This window comes from Lycium barbarum, chromosome 3 (assembly GCF_019175385.1).
Source record: "Lycium barbarum isolate Lr01 chromosome 3, ASM1917538v2, whole genome shotgun sequence".
NCBI classification, from domain to species: Eukaryota; Viridiplantae; Streptophyta; class Magnoliopsida; order Solanales; family Solanaceae; genus Lycium; species Lycium barbarum.
In genome coordinates this window covers 136,861,836-136,878,766 of record NC_083339.1, presented here as the reverse complement: position 1 = coordinate 136,878,766, position 16,931 = coordinate 136,861,836, and the positions used below count along the sequence as shown (strand labels likewise).

General features: G+C 34.8%; 1 protein-coding gene across 1 annotated transcript; it reads left to right on the top strand.

The window, feature by feature from the left end:
- The first annotated feature begins 65 nt into the window (after positions 1–65).
- LOC132632822 (uncharacterized) lies at positions 66–6,921 on the top strand. The gene is made up of 5 exons (XM_060348922.1): positions 66–572; positions 3,099–3,199; positions 3,890–3,987; positions 5,199–5,404; positions 6,587–6,921. Exons 1-5 carry the CDS (start codon positions 197–199, stop codon positions 6,628–6,630), a joined length of 825 nt encoding a protein of 274 aa, XP_060204905.1. The 5' UTR covers positions 66–196; the 3' UTR covers positions 6,631–6,921.
- The last annotated feature ends 10,010 nt before the right edge of the window (positions 6,922–16,931 follow it).

Below are 16,931 nucleotides of genomic sequence, written 5' to 3'. Positions count from 1 at the left end.
GGGTCTAAGTCAACTCTTTCTCGTAGCTGCACCTCGTTACACGCTATCATTTCGTAGACTTGACTCCACTCTATCATTTCGTAGGAGTATATGTCACTGAATACAGTAAATAAACCATAATTAGAATAGCTGGATTCGATTCACTCATTGTCTACTCTTTGAATTAGGCATTCTCTAAGCTTGGAAGGGGACTTTAATGGATTTATGGGAGAAAGCGCGGAGCTTCGCGGAGGAAGCTGCAAAGCGATCACATGACTTCACTATAGAAGCCGCTAAGCGTACTCACATTGGCTCCTCCAAGTTATCCGACGTCGTTTCCGAAGCTTCCAAGCGTTCAATGGAGATTGCAGCCGAAGCTTCTAAGGAGATCGTTGCGGAAGCTTCCAAACGCGCCGACCAGATCAAGTTTCAAATTCCCACGGCCGCTACACTCACTAGCCTCGTGGACACGTCATCATCTTCCACTGAAACTGCTTCGCCGGCTGATCTGGACAAGTTTGGAGTAACTGATGACTTGAGAGAGTTCGTTAAGGGCATCACTATTAACACTTTCCAGAATTTTCCACTCCAAGGTACTACTTCCTCCTTCTAATTGTTCTCTGAAAAGAGACTACAGAAAAATGTACTATTACCACATTGTTATTGTTTAATTTGGATGTTTATTCATTTTCTTGTGCTTAATCTGCAAATTGGAAGAAATCAAATCCAAGTTATAATTCTGGACACATTGAGGACCCGTTTGGCCATGAGAATTATTCACTTTTTCCCACATTTATTTTTCACTTTTTTTTTTCTTCACTTTCAGTTTTGGACCATTCCATTTTTATTTTTATAAAAATGACCCCATTTGTATTAGCAACCAAACTGTTGCATGCTCTGCTACCCATTACCTAATACTCTAAAACTTCTTAGGAAAAAACTTGACAAAGAATTGATCAGTTTGAAAAAAATAATAAGAATTAGAGTTAACAAATGTGGTTTGGATAGAGGAAGAAAATAATAAGGATGACAAATTAGTCGAGTTGGGTGTTTTTGCTAGTTTTTAGAAATTGGGGGTATAAATCATATTTCATGTTTTTAGGAAAAGTACATTCAAACAACCAAATATTATTTGCAAAAACTATAACCAAACACAACTCCATCTTCAACGCCAACTTCAAAAGTTTCCAAATAAAGTGAAAATATATTTGGTTTCTATGGCCAAACGCCTTCCAAGTATTTTGTGAAGCTCGGGGAAACTTTCCATGAACTGCAATTTCTGAAACAATCAGAATAGAATGAAGATGTTACTGATTTTTCATTTTGATAGAGAAACTACTTGCTGGCTTTGGTTTTACATAGTCTTCTTGTGATAACAAACAAAAAGTTCAAACTACATTTTAGTGACATATACTTCTCTATCATCAATTCATTTGATATTACTACATTTGTGTCTTCTATTGGTTACCGGGTCTACCAAGCTTGTAAATTCAATGAATGAATATTACCTCTCAATGATCAGGAATTGGATCAATATATTGAATAACAATAGCTGAACTATCCAATCAATTGGTCATCGAGAATTGAATAGTATAGCATGGAAGTTATTTATCCATTCTGCTCCAAACTTGGATTCCTGACCCAATCCGAAAAAACTTTATTTATTTATCATTATCATTTTTTTTCCATTCTATGAACCGAGCATCTCGCGGAAACAGCCTCTCTACCTTCCCAAGGTGAAGGTAAGGTCTGCGTACATACTACCCTCCCAGACCCCACTTGTGGGATTACACTGGGTATGTTGTTTATATCATTTTTTTCCATCTATTCTTTTTTCCATTTCTAATCTATCTAGTTCTTTCTTGTACAATCATCTGATGAAGTCTCATCAAATAGCTCTTCCACTTCGTGGTTAAGATTGAGTTGACAAATGATTTCTCCAATAATTCCCTTTTAATTACTTATGATCAAATAAGCGAGCTAACATTTGAAGCAGTACAGGAGAACACCCTTAGTCTCTTTTTCTCCTTAGGTGTTAGTACCTTAAGCATTAGCATCAATTCCTGTTAGATTGTTTTATGATAAGGCATCGATTCCCACTAGATTGTTTCATGTATAGCCTACTCTTGCTTTGTGCTACTTCCTTCAGAATCACTTGTTAATAAGAGTTCTTAGACTTTTTACCTTTCAGATGGATCAGTCAAGAAATATGCCCAGTGAAACTCATCTATCTCACTGCTTGGTCTGTATTGATCCCATAAAAGGCTACAGCTCAAACATGGTTTCCACGAATTGAGCCTTCGCAAAGCCATATACTCTCAGGATATACCCATACCATATTACTGTATATAAATGTAATTGTGTTTCTTTTTACATGACGAACAAATGGAAACAAGAGATACATATAGGAGATAATAACAAGTTGGAATCAAGGCTTAGTTGTTCTTACACTTATATTAGGTCCAGCTTTCAAGAGCCTGAATAGAGCCAAATGGATATAGAGGATTCATATAGTTGACCCCCAACTAATTTGGAACCGAGGCTTAGTTGATTGATTGATTGATTGGTTTGTTTCTACAGGGCACCTTGCTGAAACTAATTATGCAAGATGCAAAGTCTATAAATAAGTAATTTCTCCTTTAGTCTACAAAAAGAGCCCTTATGGGTAGTTAGGCACCTCGTATTGAAATTAAGATGCCATAGTAGAAAGGATAAGGCTGCGTATAATAGACCCTTGTGGTCCGGCCCTTCCCCGGACCCCGCGCATAGCGGGAGCTTAGTGCACCGGGCTGCTCCTTTTTATAGTAGAAAGGATAAGTAATGCAAAAGTATATTTAAAAACTGCAATTTCCTTCAGAGTTCTAGTAGCGAATTGAACAGCAAACCTTCTATGAATAATCCAAATGGGAATCTTATTGAGACTCCTTGTTACAACCATCCCGTACATTTCTTTAGAGGACTTCATATTTAGTTATTGGAAACATGTTTGCTACCAGTGGTATTTCCCCTAGATTTCTTAAGTCACTTCCATGTTTATATCAAGTGTATCTTCTTTCAATTGCTTGAGTCACCTATCGTGAGAAGAGGCAGGCTTAAATCAAATTTCTCTTGGTATGCAGATGAGTCACAGATGTCTGATATTCCTACAGTCTCAAACGTTCGGCAGGATCTCACAGAATTTCAGGAAAAACACGCAAAACTTGTTCTTTCATCTGTCAAGGTATGACTTATCACTGTCATTGCCTGGTCAAACTTAGTATAGATATATTTCTAGTCATTGATATCAGTCAATCCCGTGCTGAATTGAGCCTAAATCTCAAGGCATCTTGACTGCCGCTTATCTTATGGTCTGTTGACTTTAAAACTCACCTAGTGCTGGTCATGTTTTTGTGATCCTTAGTGGCTAGTGCTCAAACAGATTTCTTACGTCAATGTAGATCATAATTGTGTTGAGGGCTACGCCCTTCTCCAAAAGAAAAAATCTGTCTGTTTTGAAAAATTGTGTTTAGGGCTGCTATGTTTCAGTGTACCTTCATGGTGGAAGAGTTTATATGGTGGTGTGAATAGTTTATAGCTCTCTTTCTGTTGTCTCCGTTACAACCTTTTTTATTCGAGGAATAGTTGACAGGGGTCAAGTTGTTGAGAATTATGGTGTCTCCGATAAATATAAATTTTGCAAAACCCCTACATGCTTTCTCGGTCGAGCTCGTCGCACGGGGCTTGCCTAGTGCGGTTTACCTCTCCTGTGTGGTTTGCGGTCTATTACACTGGAGGGGGTTTTACCCTGTGCACACCCGAAGGGTAGCGGCTGCGGGTTCTCTTGTCATCAGAAAAGATAAGATAAATTTGCAGTTAGTAGAACTGAGAGCATTTACATGTGCGTTCCCTTTTTTTATGTGTATCTATGCAGGAAATCTCAAAGTTGAGGTATGAGATATGCCCCCGCATAATGAGAGAGAGAAAGTTCTGGAAAATCTACTTCATTCTAGTTAACAGTCACGTGGCACCGTAAGTACCTTTCAGGAAATAATAATCTCTTCTTCCTTACACCAAGCTGAATGTGTGCTTATTCTGTATTGTTGGAATATATTGCAATAACATGCACGATATCTTAATATCTTATTTACCTTATTAAAAAAAACGATATCTTAATATCTTAGTTTCTGTGTTCGTCTGTAGTTTGGGTAAGGACTACTGTGTAATAAAGCTTTAATCATTTAGTCAGGATTATAAGATGAGGCTTTTGGCAATGTATTAAGAGAATATAGCCATTATTAGACCTTTAATCTTTGAAATGGAGATATGAACTGGGCTGGTCATTTCAAGATTACAGGTTTCTGGTCACTCATTCCTTTGGAACAGTCAATTATGTGTGCTGAGGTAATACAGCTTTCTTCTCAGTTTCACAAAATTGATCAGTATGTACATGTGCTGATCTTTCCCGTTACTTCAGTGATGAAATAGGTAGTTCGTAAGAAGATAGCAGTATTATAGCAGACAAGCTGTTCTCGGTGAAATTAAATTCTGTGATAATTTCAAACAAAAGCTTCCTAGTGGCAAATCTGAAGAAGCAATTTCAGTAAAAAACAAACTCCTTTACACCATTGAAAGTCCTATATATATTCCGCACACTATTGAGTCATTGATGATGAGTCTATTCGCTTTATGAACACTCATTACCTTGAGCTTAAGCTTCACATTTTAAAGTTATTGCTACGTAATGTGACCTTCCACATTCTCTGGTTAAATTTCAAAATTGGAAAAGAATTATCATCAATGTATTTGGAAGAAAAGGACCTTCCAACTGAGACAATTTTTCAACAATAACAAAGGTTAGTGCAAGTGCTATGAAAAGGAAATCCACTTTTCTTCCAAAATTAATCCAGTCGATGAAACCTTATCTCCTTCACTGCTGTGGTGGACTGCTTGTTCTAATCTATCATGAAGATCTTGTTGATGCTTTAAATTTTGAGGAACTATAGTATCTTAAAAATGGTCGACAGAAAACAAGGCACTTAAATAAGTTACTAATGGAGGGGTGTGGCAAATCCTCAGGGTTGTTGGGTACATAGTCTACTGGTTGTAAGCATTTGATTGACTGTTCCTAATTTAAGCCAACCCTGCATTCACGGGTACAAATACAAATAGTTGGAATGTGCATTTCTTGGATTTTGCTTGGGTAGTTAGCTTCATTATTTAATGAACTACCTTTGGTGTAGGTATGAAAAGAAATACATGGACGAAGTGAAAATAAAATCTGCTGAAAAGGAAAAAATCGAGGAGGCAAAGAATATTTCATCAGCCGGAACAACTTCTAAACGAGTGATTGGGGAAACAATCCAGACAAACAAGAAGGAAGCCTCATCAACAGCTGACCAGGATTTGGATGTTTTCCTTCTAGGAGAGGAAAGCGATGGAGGGCCAGGTACTCTATTTACCATCTCACATTTTTGCCAGGATTAATAGTATTCAACTTACTTGTGAAACTGAGGAAAACACTTTATCATCCTGCCTTCCTTTGATCTCTGCCCTTCCCCACGAAAGAAAGGAAAAAAGAAATGAATAAGAAACACAATTATTCTATACATGCCAGCTTCATTCCTTTGTAATACTATTTGCTGTTAAGATCGTTGACTTACTAAAAAATGTATTTACAATCTGAGTAGTCCATATTACTGTTAGTCGCAGTCCATTTGCCCAATCCTGTCAAGTATTGTCACCACAATCAGTTGCTAAAATACAATATTTGGTACAAAGCTAGAGGACAACTATATTATGTGCTGAAATCCAAATTATCATCTTTCCTAGATATCATCTAGCTTGTGGTCTTCACGTAGCATTTGAGGATAAATTGTACTGTATGGAAAGATGTATGTACACAGAGAGATATGTGAAACACAAATGAGAAACCTAATCCAAATATCATATATGGTAAAAAGACACGATCAAAATACAAGACATGGTTGCTTGTTTTCATCCACAATTGGTCTTGTGTATTTTCCCTTTCAGTCGTTTCGCTTTTCTTCTCCGAGCAGCATCACCTAATAGCTACAAAGTAGCCAACAGGTCTGCATATTACAAGTGATCACATGACACATCGTCTCTATTGTATTTCTCAGAAGCTAATTATTTCTGATAACCACCAATAAGAAGCCTCAGTATTTGGTCTTGAAAAATAATGAGACGGTCAAAGTTTAGTGGTCCTCGTTCGCCAAGCCAATGGTTCTTCAAGTTATAAGTTGTCTAAACTGGCTAATTCACCAGCTTTTTGTTTTTATGTTTTACTTTTTCTTTTCGTTTCAAAAGTACTTGTCTTTGTTTTTTCTTCAAAATAGGAAGTACAGGGTCGTTTCTAGATATTCCCTTTGTGGTGTTGTTATTGAATTCCTCTTGAGCCGAGGGTCTTCCGGAAACAGCCTCGCTATCTTCCGAGATAGGGGTATGGTCTGCGTACACTTTACCCTCCCCAGACCCCACATTATGGGATTTCACTGGGTATGTTGTTGTTGTTGGTGTTGGTGTTGTTATTGAATTTAATTTGTATTATCTTCAGATTCAAGTTGAATAATCCAGCTGCTGTGCACTGACTATCTATTTCGTTTTTCAGATGATGGGGAGAATGCTTTTGACGATGATTTTGACAAGATATAGATAGGTGAAGCATGATTTTTTTCTTCGCTATAAATCTGTATTTTACTATTTGGTTATCTGTATATCTCCACTCTCATGAAATGCTGAGACCGTAGCTAAGTCAGAAGTTCCATTCTCTTCATGCGTTTTTCTTTCCTTTTCAACTTTCTTTTCTATGCTGGAGTTGCAGAAGATAAGGTAGGTGGCTGAGGAGGACAGTCGGTATATAATGATGTTCATTTCCGAGGTGTAAATTAAACATTCATTTCTGGCCTTATTATTTAGCTGTTGTACTGTCTACTTTTCGTTCTACATCAGCTTCTCTACATATTAAACGTAGTTGTGAGTTCAGGCTGCATGTTGTGTTTCAAAAGGTTCACTATCTTTCCTTTCTCAATTTGCTGGTATGTACTCTGAATTGAGTTTTTTTTTTCCTTTCATCGGTTGCTTCCCCACGGAGTAGACGACAGTATTGTTGCCGTGAAAAGGGGCAGAGTATTAAAATTAGTATTGGGAGTAAAACGTAAGATGGCTTGAAGGATCATATTCACAACGCGAAATGCTTAGAAGCCTTATAGTTGAAAACATTCATTAGGCAAATTTAACCGTTAGGCAGTGCTCTTATCCCAGGTAACATAGCAAATTTTAAGGTATCGTCTAGGTGCCTCGGTGATACACGGTCGCTATTATGGATAATGTATTAGCTCTCAAGCCCTAATTTCTTTTTCACCTGAGAACTAATAAAGAGTTACTGCTTGCGAAAATGTATCTACCCTCCTTCACAGAATTTACGTTACACTTCATCCTAGCATGAACTTAGGAAGCGAGAGAGTTGTATATCAGAAATAGCACACTCTGTATTCTTTAAACAAATTCGTGTGCATTCACTGCACGTATAAGTTGCTTCAAGTTTACAGTAGGCTGTACTTCATTTTTTCTTTATTTGAAAGACAAGTCCTTCCAAGCAAAAAAAGGGATATATGAAAATAGAGAAAGATGAGTAAGAATTGGAAGAGTGATATTCAATGCTAAGATGACACCATATAAATCTAGCTCAGCGATGTCTAAAGTCAGAAGAGGAAACACTTCGACAAATGTGTGTTTTAGAGAAAAGACATTATTCTAAGTTCCGTAGAATGTTTGTGTATTAGTAGTATTGCCTTTTTTTTCTCAAAAAGACAACCAAAAAAAAAAAAAATTGCAAATACATGTAGTACGGGAAAAAAAACGTCCACATAATCACATGTATAACATATAGTATGCATCTTTGGGTGGCCTGTGGGGGTAACGAAGTTACTGCATTTAGTTTAAATCGACATCCAGTGGAGTGTGGACCACTGGTACTTGTTCGATATTGCCAAAATTACATCGGAAGTACTTCGGTTTGCTAAGCAGCTTTTGTTCCTTTAATTACAATCATTAATTAATTTACTTTCCGTACATACTGAGTATGATTGCCCCTTCTTAGGATTAGAAGATTAAACTCCGGATTAGACTTTTATACTTCATGCATGTGTTTAAACTTTGAATTTACGACACTTTTCCCAAAAGATGTTATGCGAAAGAAAAACATACAAACGTAACGTTCTTGTAGTTCTTTCACACACACAGACACGCATATACACATGGTGGTATTCAGGCTTAGCTTTCACTCACTTCATAAACTATTCCACGGGTAACTCTACATTCTACCAGCACATCACATATACCGAATAACTCTATCTATCAAAGCTTAAGTAGGTGGGAAGAAATCATCTACTTGTTTTTGAATACTTATGAGCAGTTTATATGTGTAAGAATGATTCTCAACGAAAAATTAAAGTACTTTATACGTCATTCTGCATAAAAAAAAAAATTAAGAAAATTAAAACAAACAAGATATTTTAAAGAAAATTTGCAATTTTTCCTGTACTCAATAATCACACATTACCGTTCAGATAGGGCGACGGACCTAGTTCTCTTCGAATTTTGGTTTTTATTTGAAATGCAGACGTGAGTTTAGTGGAGTCGAATGACATGTTAGTGTAGAATTTTGAAGCAAAGGGGATTTTGTCATTACATATGCAAGTTGCTTGGGACTAGTCAGCAAACATTTCGTCTCAACGATGAGACATATTGTTGTTTGTTTGGATTATTAGCAGAGATGTCGGATGAATTGTCACTATTTCTGGCATTACATGATGTGTTTCCTCCAAAGCAACTTTTCTTCCTTCCTTCTATTATGAGTAATTATTTGATATATTATTGATACTGCTTCTTCTTTCAGTAATATATAACAGGCCTTACAGCATATACTCGTTTAAAATCTATCATGAGATTCCAAACGTACATGTGTAATAATTAAATGATTAAACAGATTATACCGTCCTAATTTTGGCTTCAGCTAATTGTTGTTCGTGTTTGATGAATTTTGTACATAACCTATGTACTTTTATTTCTTTGGCTTAATGTGTATGCGCCTCTTGAATTTGCTCCTTTTTTTCATTTGGCACCTCAACTAAGTGTTGTTCTTATTTAACCTCTGAACTTGGCCTCAAGTGTGCCTATCAAACACAATCCGACTTACGTTTCATTTTTTTTAGCCTTGCACTTGAATGTCAATAGCATCCTACATGGAAAATTCAACAAATTAAAACACCTCACCCACTTTAATTATACACATAAGATATTGAGTTTTGATTTTGGTTTTTTAGTTTTTAGTTTTGGTTTCTTATTTTTCCATTTGTGATTTTCCAGTTTTAGTTTCTAGTGTTGATTTTCCAGTTTTTGTTTTCAGTTGTGGTTTCATATTTTTCAGTTTTAGTTTTCAGTTTTTATTCAGTTTTAGTTTCAATTTTGATTTCTTATTTTTCAGTTTTTTTATTTGATTGGTTTGAGTGGTGGTTCTTCACTTGTATAACACAGTAACACACTTCTTCTTATTTGATGTATATAATTAAAATGGATAGGTGTTTTAATTGGTTGAATTTTTCACGTAGGATGCGATTGACATTCACGCGCAAGGCTAAAAAAAATGAAACTCACCATATATGTTATGTAAGTCGGATTGTGTTTGAAAGACACACTTGAGGCCAAGTTCAGAGGTTCAATAGGAACAACACTTAATTGAGATGTAAAAATGAAAAAAATGGACAAGTTTAGGGGGGCGCATATGCATTAAGCCTATTTCTTTATTTTCCAATTAAGGATATGTATGGGTCAAAATACGGATTTGACAGTTGAACGTATCAAAAGATAACACATGGCAATTAGAGTCTAACTTGATCAAATTCAATTGTGATTATGAATGAGTACTTCGTCGGTTGCCCATGCAGCATTGGTTCCTTTCTCAATCATCAATTCCTTTCAGTGATCAATACAAGGAATAGTACTGTAGTAAAAAAAGAATATGATTGCAAAAAATTGAGATTGTAAATAAAATGAAACAAAAGTAAGATTTGGACCTAGCTAGTTTGTTCTGTAACATCTTTTACCATGTCAACCACTACTCTTTAAGTTATTTTGTCCAAAAAAGTATATATTACTTCTTACTTCTTATGATCCAATTATATGACAACCTTAGTTATTGCGAGTGATAAAGTAGGAAAGTCTTTGTTTGCAAAAAGAAAACCCCTGTTCCTCAAGGTATTGTTTGGACAACTTTTGGAAAAGAATTGAAATTTCTTTTCAAAGTAAAGAGTTAGAAGTGCAAAGAAAAAAGGTTCTAACAATTGTGAATATTTAATGATTGAAAGAATAATTAAGAGACAAGTACCTTATTGTCATCTCTTCATTCTAAAAATATCTCTCCCGTCGGGACATAAACATATCGACGTCGTTTCTCTTAAAATTTGGCCTCTATTTGAACCATAGGATTTTAGTAGTATGTTAGAATAGTATTTCGAAGCAAAAAACATCTGTCATTACATATGCTAGTTGCTTAAAAGATCCTATTATTCAAGATTTCTTCTCAACCATGTATGTAATATGTTTCATTTTGTTTTGGTATTATTAGCAGATTGAGTTGTCGAATTGTCTCTATTCTGGCTTTATATTATGTGTTTCCTCCCACGCCACTAATTAATATTTTCCTTCTTTATATTTTAATAATTTTAATTTTTTGATGATTGATATTTAATTCTTCGTTCCATAGTTCCAGGCTATACGGCATCTATAGACTATAATGATTAAATGATTAAACGGATATTTCTTGCTGATTTTGGCTCCATTTAGTAGTTGTTCATGTTTAGTGATCTGTACATTCTCTCCATAACCCACGCACTCCTTTTAATATTTCTTTATTCTTTTTTTTTCCCATAAGAAACTGCATGTTGCATTATTAAGTTGGACCAAGTACTTATTAGCTAGTATTAAAATCCACCGCAATAACAGTTTGGCTAAGGTAAGTACAATTATTCAAGTTGTCAGAAATGATAGTTGAAACAATAAAGAATGTATGTTATGCTAGGAATTGGTATAGAGGGTACATTCTTTTTTCCAGTGAGAAAGGGTTACTGATTGCAGTTAAGAGTTACTGACTCTTCACGTGGTGGAATTTACCTTCAATTTTCCTCCTTTCAGAATGGAATGAGTTCAGGGATGAAGCGGTAACTTCATGTCAATCACGAAAAAGGAAAGCAATAATTTAGAAAGACAATGGAGATTGCTTTAATTTCGTTACTCTACATATTTCTAGAGTGAACTTGAAGTATAAAAAATGTCTAGATACTGCATTCTTGATATTTACGTAGTGATCTCTCTGTCTTGACAACCATAAAATGACTTTCTATCTTCTTCTTCTTCTTCTTTTTTTGTGGTTCTGGCTGACCTAATGAGTTAAAAAGGGAACATACTAGACAAGTGTAGTTGAAAGCCCCACTACAACTTTTCTATTAATTTGGCTTTTAATTCTGCTTGGTTCACAGTTGAGAGGGTAAACAGATGGTAATAGTTTTATCTGTATTCGAAGTTAATTTACACCAAATCATTCTGCATGAATCACGATGTGAAGTATAGACAAATCATTGTCTAAATTAAATTGTACAGCAATGGATCTGTATAACAAGTATTATATTTATTGCTATAACGACAATAGATGATATATAGGGTAATACCCATATATAGTAAAACCTTCCAAAATATTGATATAAGACAGAAAATTGCGCACTATCGCTATGGACTTTATTAGTGGTCCTAATTCAGTTTAATGATGACAATTGGCATGACTATAGATGGGGATGTTAGTAATGAAATGATATGTGTGTCAACTCTCACATGGTGGCTATGCCAAAGGGGAAGATACAGTAGACTATTATACACTAGATAGTAACAAACTAACAATAGATTAGAATATATTTTACCACGTTTCATTCATGGAGTCCCAAATTGTCAATTTTTTCTTTGGTGAGTCTGCCACACATCTGCTTTAAACTCATTGATTTAAACTACTTATTCACTTTTACTATAAAGTTTATAAAATTACACAATTCCTTAATGTATACTCTCTCCGTCCTAATTTATGTGGCACCCTTTCCTTTTTTTCTTTTTTTTTTTATCTTAAGAAGAACATCACATTTCTATAATTAAAAAAACTTAACTTTAAAATTCCTCTTTTACATTAAATAAAAGATTTATATCTAGCCACACAAATATCTAAAATTTATTTTAAGTTTTTCATTTTTTCTTGAACTTTGTGTCAAGTCAAAAGGTGAGCTGAATAAAAAAAAAAAAATATTGCACTAGTTTAGCATATGTGAGACACATGACCAGAAGAAAATTCCTAAATAATTTATGACAAAATGCTTATAGATACTCTATAAGCATGATATATACTCTGAGTTTTACCAATATGATGATGATTAATTAATATACATGTTTACTCCAATTTATCACTTAGCTTTAATAAATTACAAGTATAATTTAATGCATTCACCATATTTGGATAGCTCATTTCCGTATTTATGTCATTTGCCTTTCCCCTTTTATGAAACTAAACGTAATGTAGTGGTAGTTCAAAGGCTTAATGCATATGCGGCCTCCTAAATTTGCCTCTTTTTTTTTTCATTTTGACACCTCAATTGAGTGTTATTTCTACTGAACCTCTGAACTCGTCCTCAAGTGTGTCTATCAAACACAATCCGACTTCCATAATATTCCATCTTCAATGTAGCAACATGCTAATATATATTCTAATTTAAATATGTCATCTTTTAGCTAAGATTAACAGTAATTGAGAGGGGGAAAAAAAAAGTAGCTCTTAATTAAGCTGGCAGTGGAAGAGCAGAACCAGCAAAAACCGATACATCCATGACCTAAAGAATAGTTTACCACATGTCTAAAATATTACTCGAACTTCATTTTCCTAATTTAATTTTTGCTTCTAATAAAAATCAGATTTAGGGGGTTTGATAGACACACTTTTTTTTTCCCCCCCCTCCCATTTTTGAAGGATTTATAGTGTTTCCACACTTCCCCTCCAGTGTGACTCGAACCCAGAACCTACCGGTCGTGGGTGGAGGTGCTTAACCACTGAGCCATCCCTCACTTGTCTGATAGACACACTTGAGGACAAGTTCAGGGGATCAATAGAAACAACACTTAGTTGAGGTGACAAAATGAAAAAAAAAAAAAAAAAAAAAAGACAAATTTAGAGGGTTGCATATGCATTAAGCCTAAGCCCGTCAACCAGTCCGGTTCAAACCGGTAACCGGACCGGCAAAATCGGAACCGGTTTCGGTTAACTGTATATTTTGTACCGGTCCGGTTCCAATTTTTTTGAAACCGAAACCGGTAAACCGGTGGAATTTAAATTTTTTATTTTTTATTTTTACTTTGTAGCCGTTGCGGCTTTGGGCCCAAATTGGACCGTGGGCAACGGATCCCAACTCTTCCCCCCCCACCCCCCAAAACCCCTCAAACTTTTTTTTTAACACTTTAACTCATCCCCCACCCCTATATAAACCCCTCTCCATTTCCATTTTAATCCACACCAATTCACTCTTCTCTTTCTCTCAAATCTCAATCTCTCAATTATAGTTACTTTGCAATAATTAGCCACTTTAAATTTCTCTCAAATAAATATTATAAAGTCTTATTATAGTTTCAATTATTAATTTTGAAATTATAATATTGTTGGTGGAGTTGGTGATTTTGCAACAATCCAAAGTAGCTTTGGTGGATTTGCAATTATAGCCGCCTTCACTTTGTTGGAAATTAGTCCGACAATTTGGTACCTTCGTTCCAACTCTATCTTTATTTTTCGCAATTTAATTTGTTGCAATTCATTTTATTGTGATTTATTTGAGTGTGATTTAAATTAATTCTATTTAATAATGGCGAAGAGATTTAGACGTGGTGCCGGTAGTAGTGGTATTGTTAGGCGTGGGCTTAATGAGGAAACATTTGTGGAAGAAACACCTAATTTAGGTATTGATATTGGTGGAAATAATCCACTTTTAGGTCATGAGGCAATGCAACAACATTATACCGATACTTTTAATGAAATTGATGATGATGATGAAACACAACCCCCCGAAAATCTCATAGGAGATACATGTCCTGCACAATCACATACACAAGACAAACCGCCTAGAACTCGTAAGTCAACCGCTAAAATTTGAAAATTTATGACTAAGGATATGGAAAGCCAAACAGCTAAATGTACCCTATGTGGACAAATATTTACTTTTAAGCAAGAAACTAGTAAGGATGGTGGAACGGGTACACTAAATGGTCATATGAGAAAGAAACATATGGATGTTTGGGGAGAGCAAACGGGTTCAAATGTGGGGGGTATTCAAATGACGATAGACCCACGAACCGGTAAAATTTTTAAGTATGACAAGAAAAAAGAGCGTGTAGAAATAACTAAAATGGTAGCTTATGATTGTTTACCATTTTCCTTTCCTTCGGGTTTGGGGTTTATTACTTACATTCAACGTTGTTATAATCCGTTATTTGAGGGTATTCCTAGAAGTACTTGTAGAGCGGATGTTATAGATTTGTATAAAAAATATAGATTTTATTTGTGCCATGTTTAATTCTTTAAATTGTAATGTTTCTCTTACCGCTGATTTGGGTCTTAGTCTTAACAAGTTAGATTTTTTTGCTATTACATGTCATTGGGTTGATGACAACTGGGTTATGCAAAAAAGAATTATAGCTTTTTTGCTAGTACTAGTGTGCATTCGTGATTGGATTAGATCAGAGCAGCGCAACCAGAACTTAGAAGCGGAGGAAGGCGAAGAGGAAGAGATTGAAGATTTGATAGCAAGTGGACCGGACCAAATGGAAGACTTTGAAGATATCTCCATGGCCGAATATGATATGGGGGAAATTAACCAAATGATTGAGAATTGATGATTTTATTATTCTACTATTTTTTTACAACTCTGTATTATTTGTAAGTTTAAAAAACTACAACTTGCAAATAAATGTTATTCAAGAATGAATAAAATGTATGGCTCATTGAGCTTTCTTCTATTTACTTGTGTTCATATTTTTACTTATATTAAGTTAGGAATATTATAGAAAAAAAAAAAAGGTTTTGGACATTTTGAACCGGACCGGTTCCGGTTTGGGGTTTCAAACCGGAACCGGTATCAGGTTCCGATTTTTAGACCGGAAATCGGCCGGTTTTATAACCGATTGCCTGTCCGGTTGCTGGTTCGGACCGGTTGCCGGGCTTAATTAAGCCTAGTTTAAATTAAAATTTACTTCCAGTCATCAAGTTTTCTTTTTCTATCTTTTGTGTATTTGTTGTGCTTGAGTAAAATAATGAGCCGCTAAAATTATGTATAAAGCTCATCTAAATGACCAAGTTTCATTCCCCGAAATGAATGAAGAAATACCACAACACACCTCCTGAAGAGGTAAAATAACAAAGGATATAGATATTATTTTGTGGTATGAAGTTCATTGTTGCACGTATCTGTCGTACGTCAAATCATCTTGGATAATTTTATTATATATCGTTCCAAGGCAAATGAAATAGATTCTGCAGAATATTTTTTTATTATAACCACATTGATAGCATGATTAGTTGCTATTGATTTCCCTGAAGGAGATAACAGATTCATGTATTTTTCTTGATCAAGGATGTAATATTTATGTGGTTACCACTAAGATACAAAATATTTAGATGTTAATAGCGAATCTCCCTGAAGGAGATGTTTGGAATACTGAAGTTTAGAGCATAATGTTTATTGTTAGTTATTTATGAATTTATTATCTTTAAAAGTAAATTTGTTTACTGTATTCTTACATGACATCAGAAAAATCATCAAATTCTCTTTCGTGACACTAGTAGTGTCTAAGCAATATTTGGTAGTGCAAAATTAGTGACCAAGGTCTCCAGAAGAGCTCAATTATTTGTGCACAAGAATCATGACCCAGCAGTGTCCAAACAATATATGATTATGGAAAAACATATTGAAAGCTCCTGAAGAGTTTATCTATTATTATGTCATTCTTCTTGTATCGCAATATTAAAAAAAAAAGTTGTTATGATCGAAATACAAGTTGTAGTAAATCCGAAGTTTACTGATAAAAATGATTGGAAGATTGAATATCTTCAAGTTACTACGGGTAAGAAATATATTTATGAAAGGTTGCCCGATTTGTACTACAAATATAAGCGTGATGAATCACATGAACAATAAACCAGAAGTTTATATTGATATAAAATTCATGTCATAGTAAACCAGAAGTTTACTAAAACAAATAGCACATGACACGGTAAACTTGAAGTTTACTAGTATAAATAATTTTATTAGTCGGCATGAGCGATTTGATCATCCCAATTCAAATATGATGTGCAGATTGAGTATTTGACATATATTGAAGAACTAGAAGATTCTTCAATAATTTATTGTTGTTGCTTGTTCTCATAATAAGTTGATTATACTGGCTAAAGTTGGGATTGAGTTCCCTAAATTCTGAAAAAATATAAAAGGTGAATATGGGCCCGTTCACCTGTTATGTGATGTCTTAAATAGATGCATCGATAAGACAGTCACATGTGCTTTTATTGTCAATCCGCAGTTTGACATATGCAAAGTTACTTACTCAAAATAATTGAGTTGAGAGCACAATTTTCAGATTATGTAATCAAGAGAATTCATCTTGTTAATGTTGGTTTATATCCAAGCTGGTTTGGCGTTAAATGCCTCTACTAAATAGCTAAACCATTACTTATGAGAACAAAGTTTTATGTGGTGATATGAAATATGATATATTGTATACAACATCACTTGTATGCTTCAGACCAATAAATTATGATAAATTCTCTCCTCACAATTGGTTCAGGGTTAGGAACCAAATGTTTCCATCTAACAGTTTTTTAT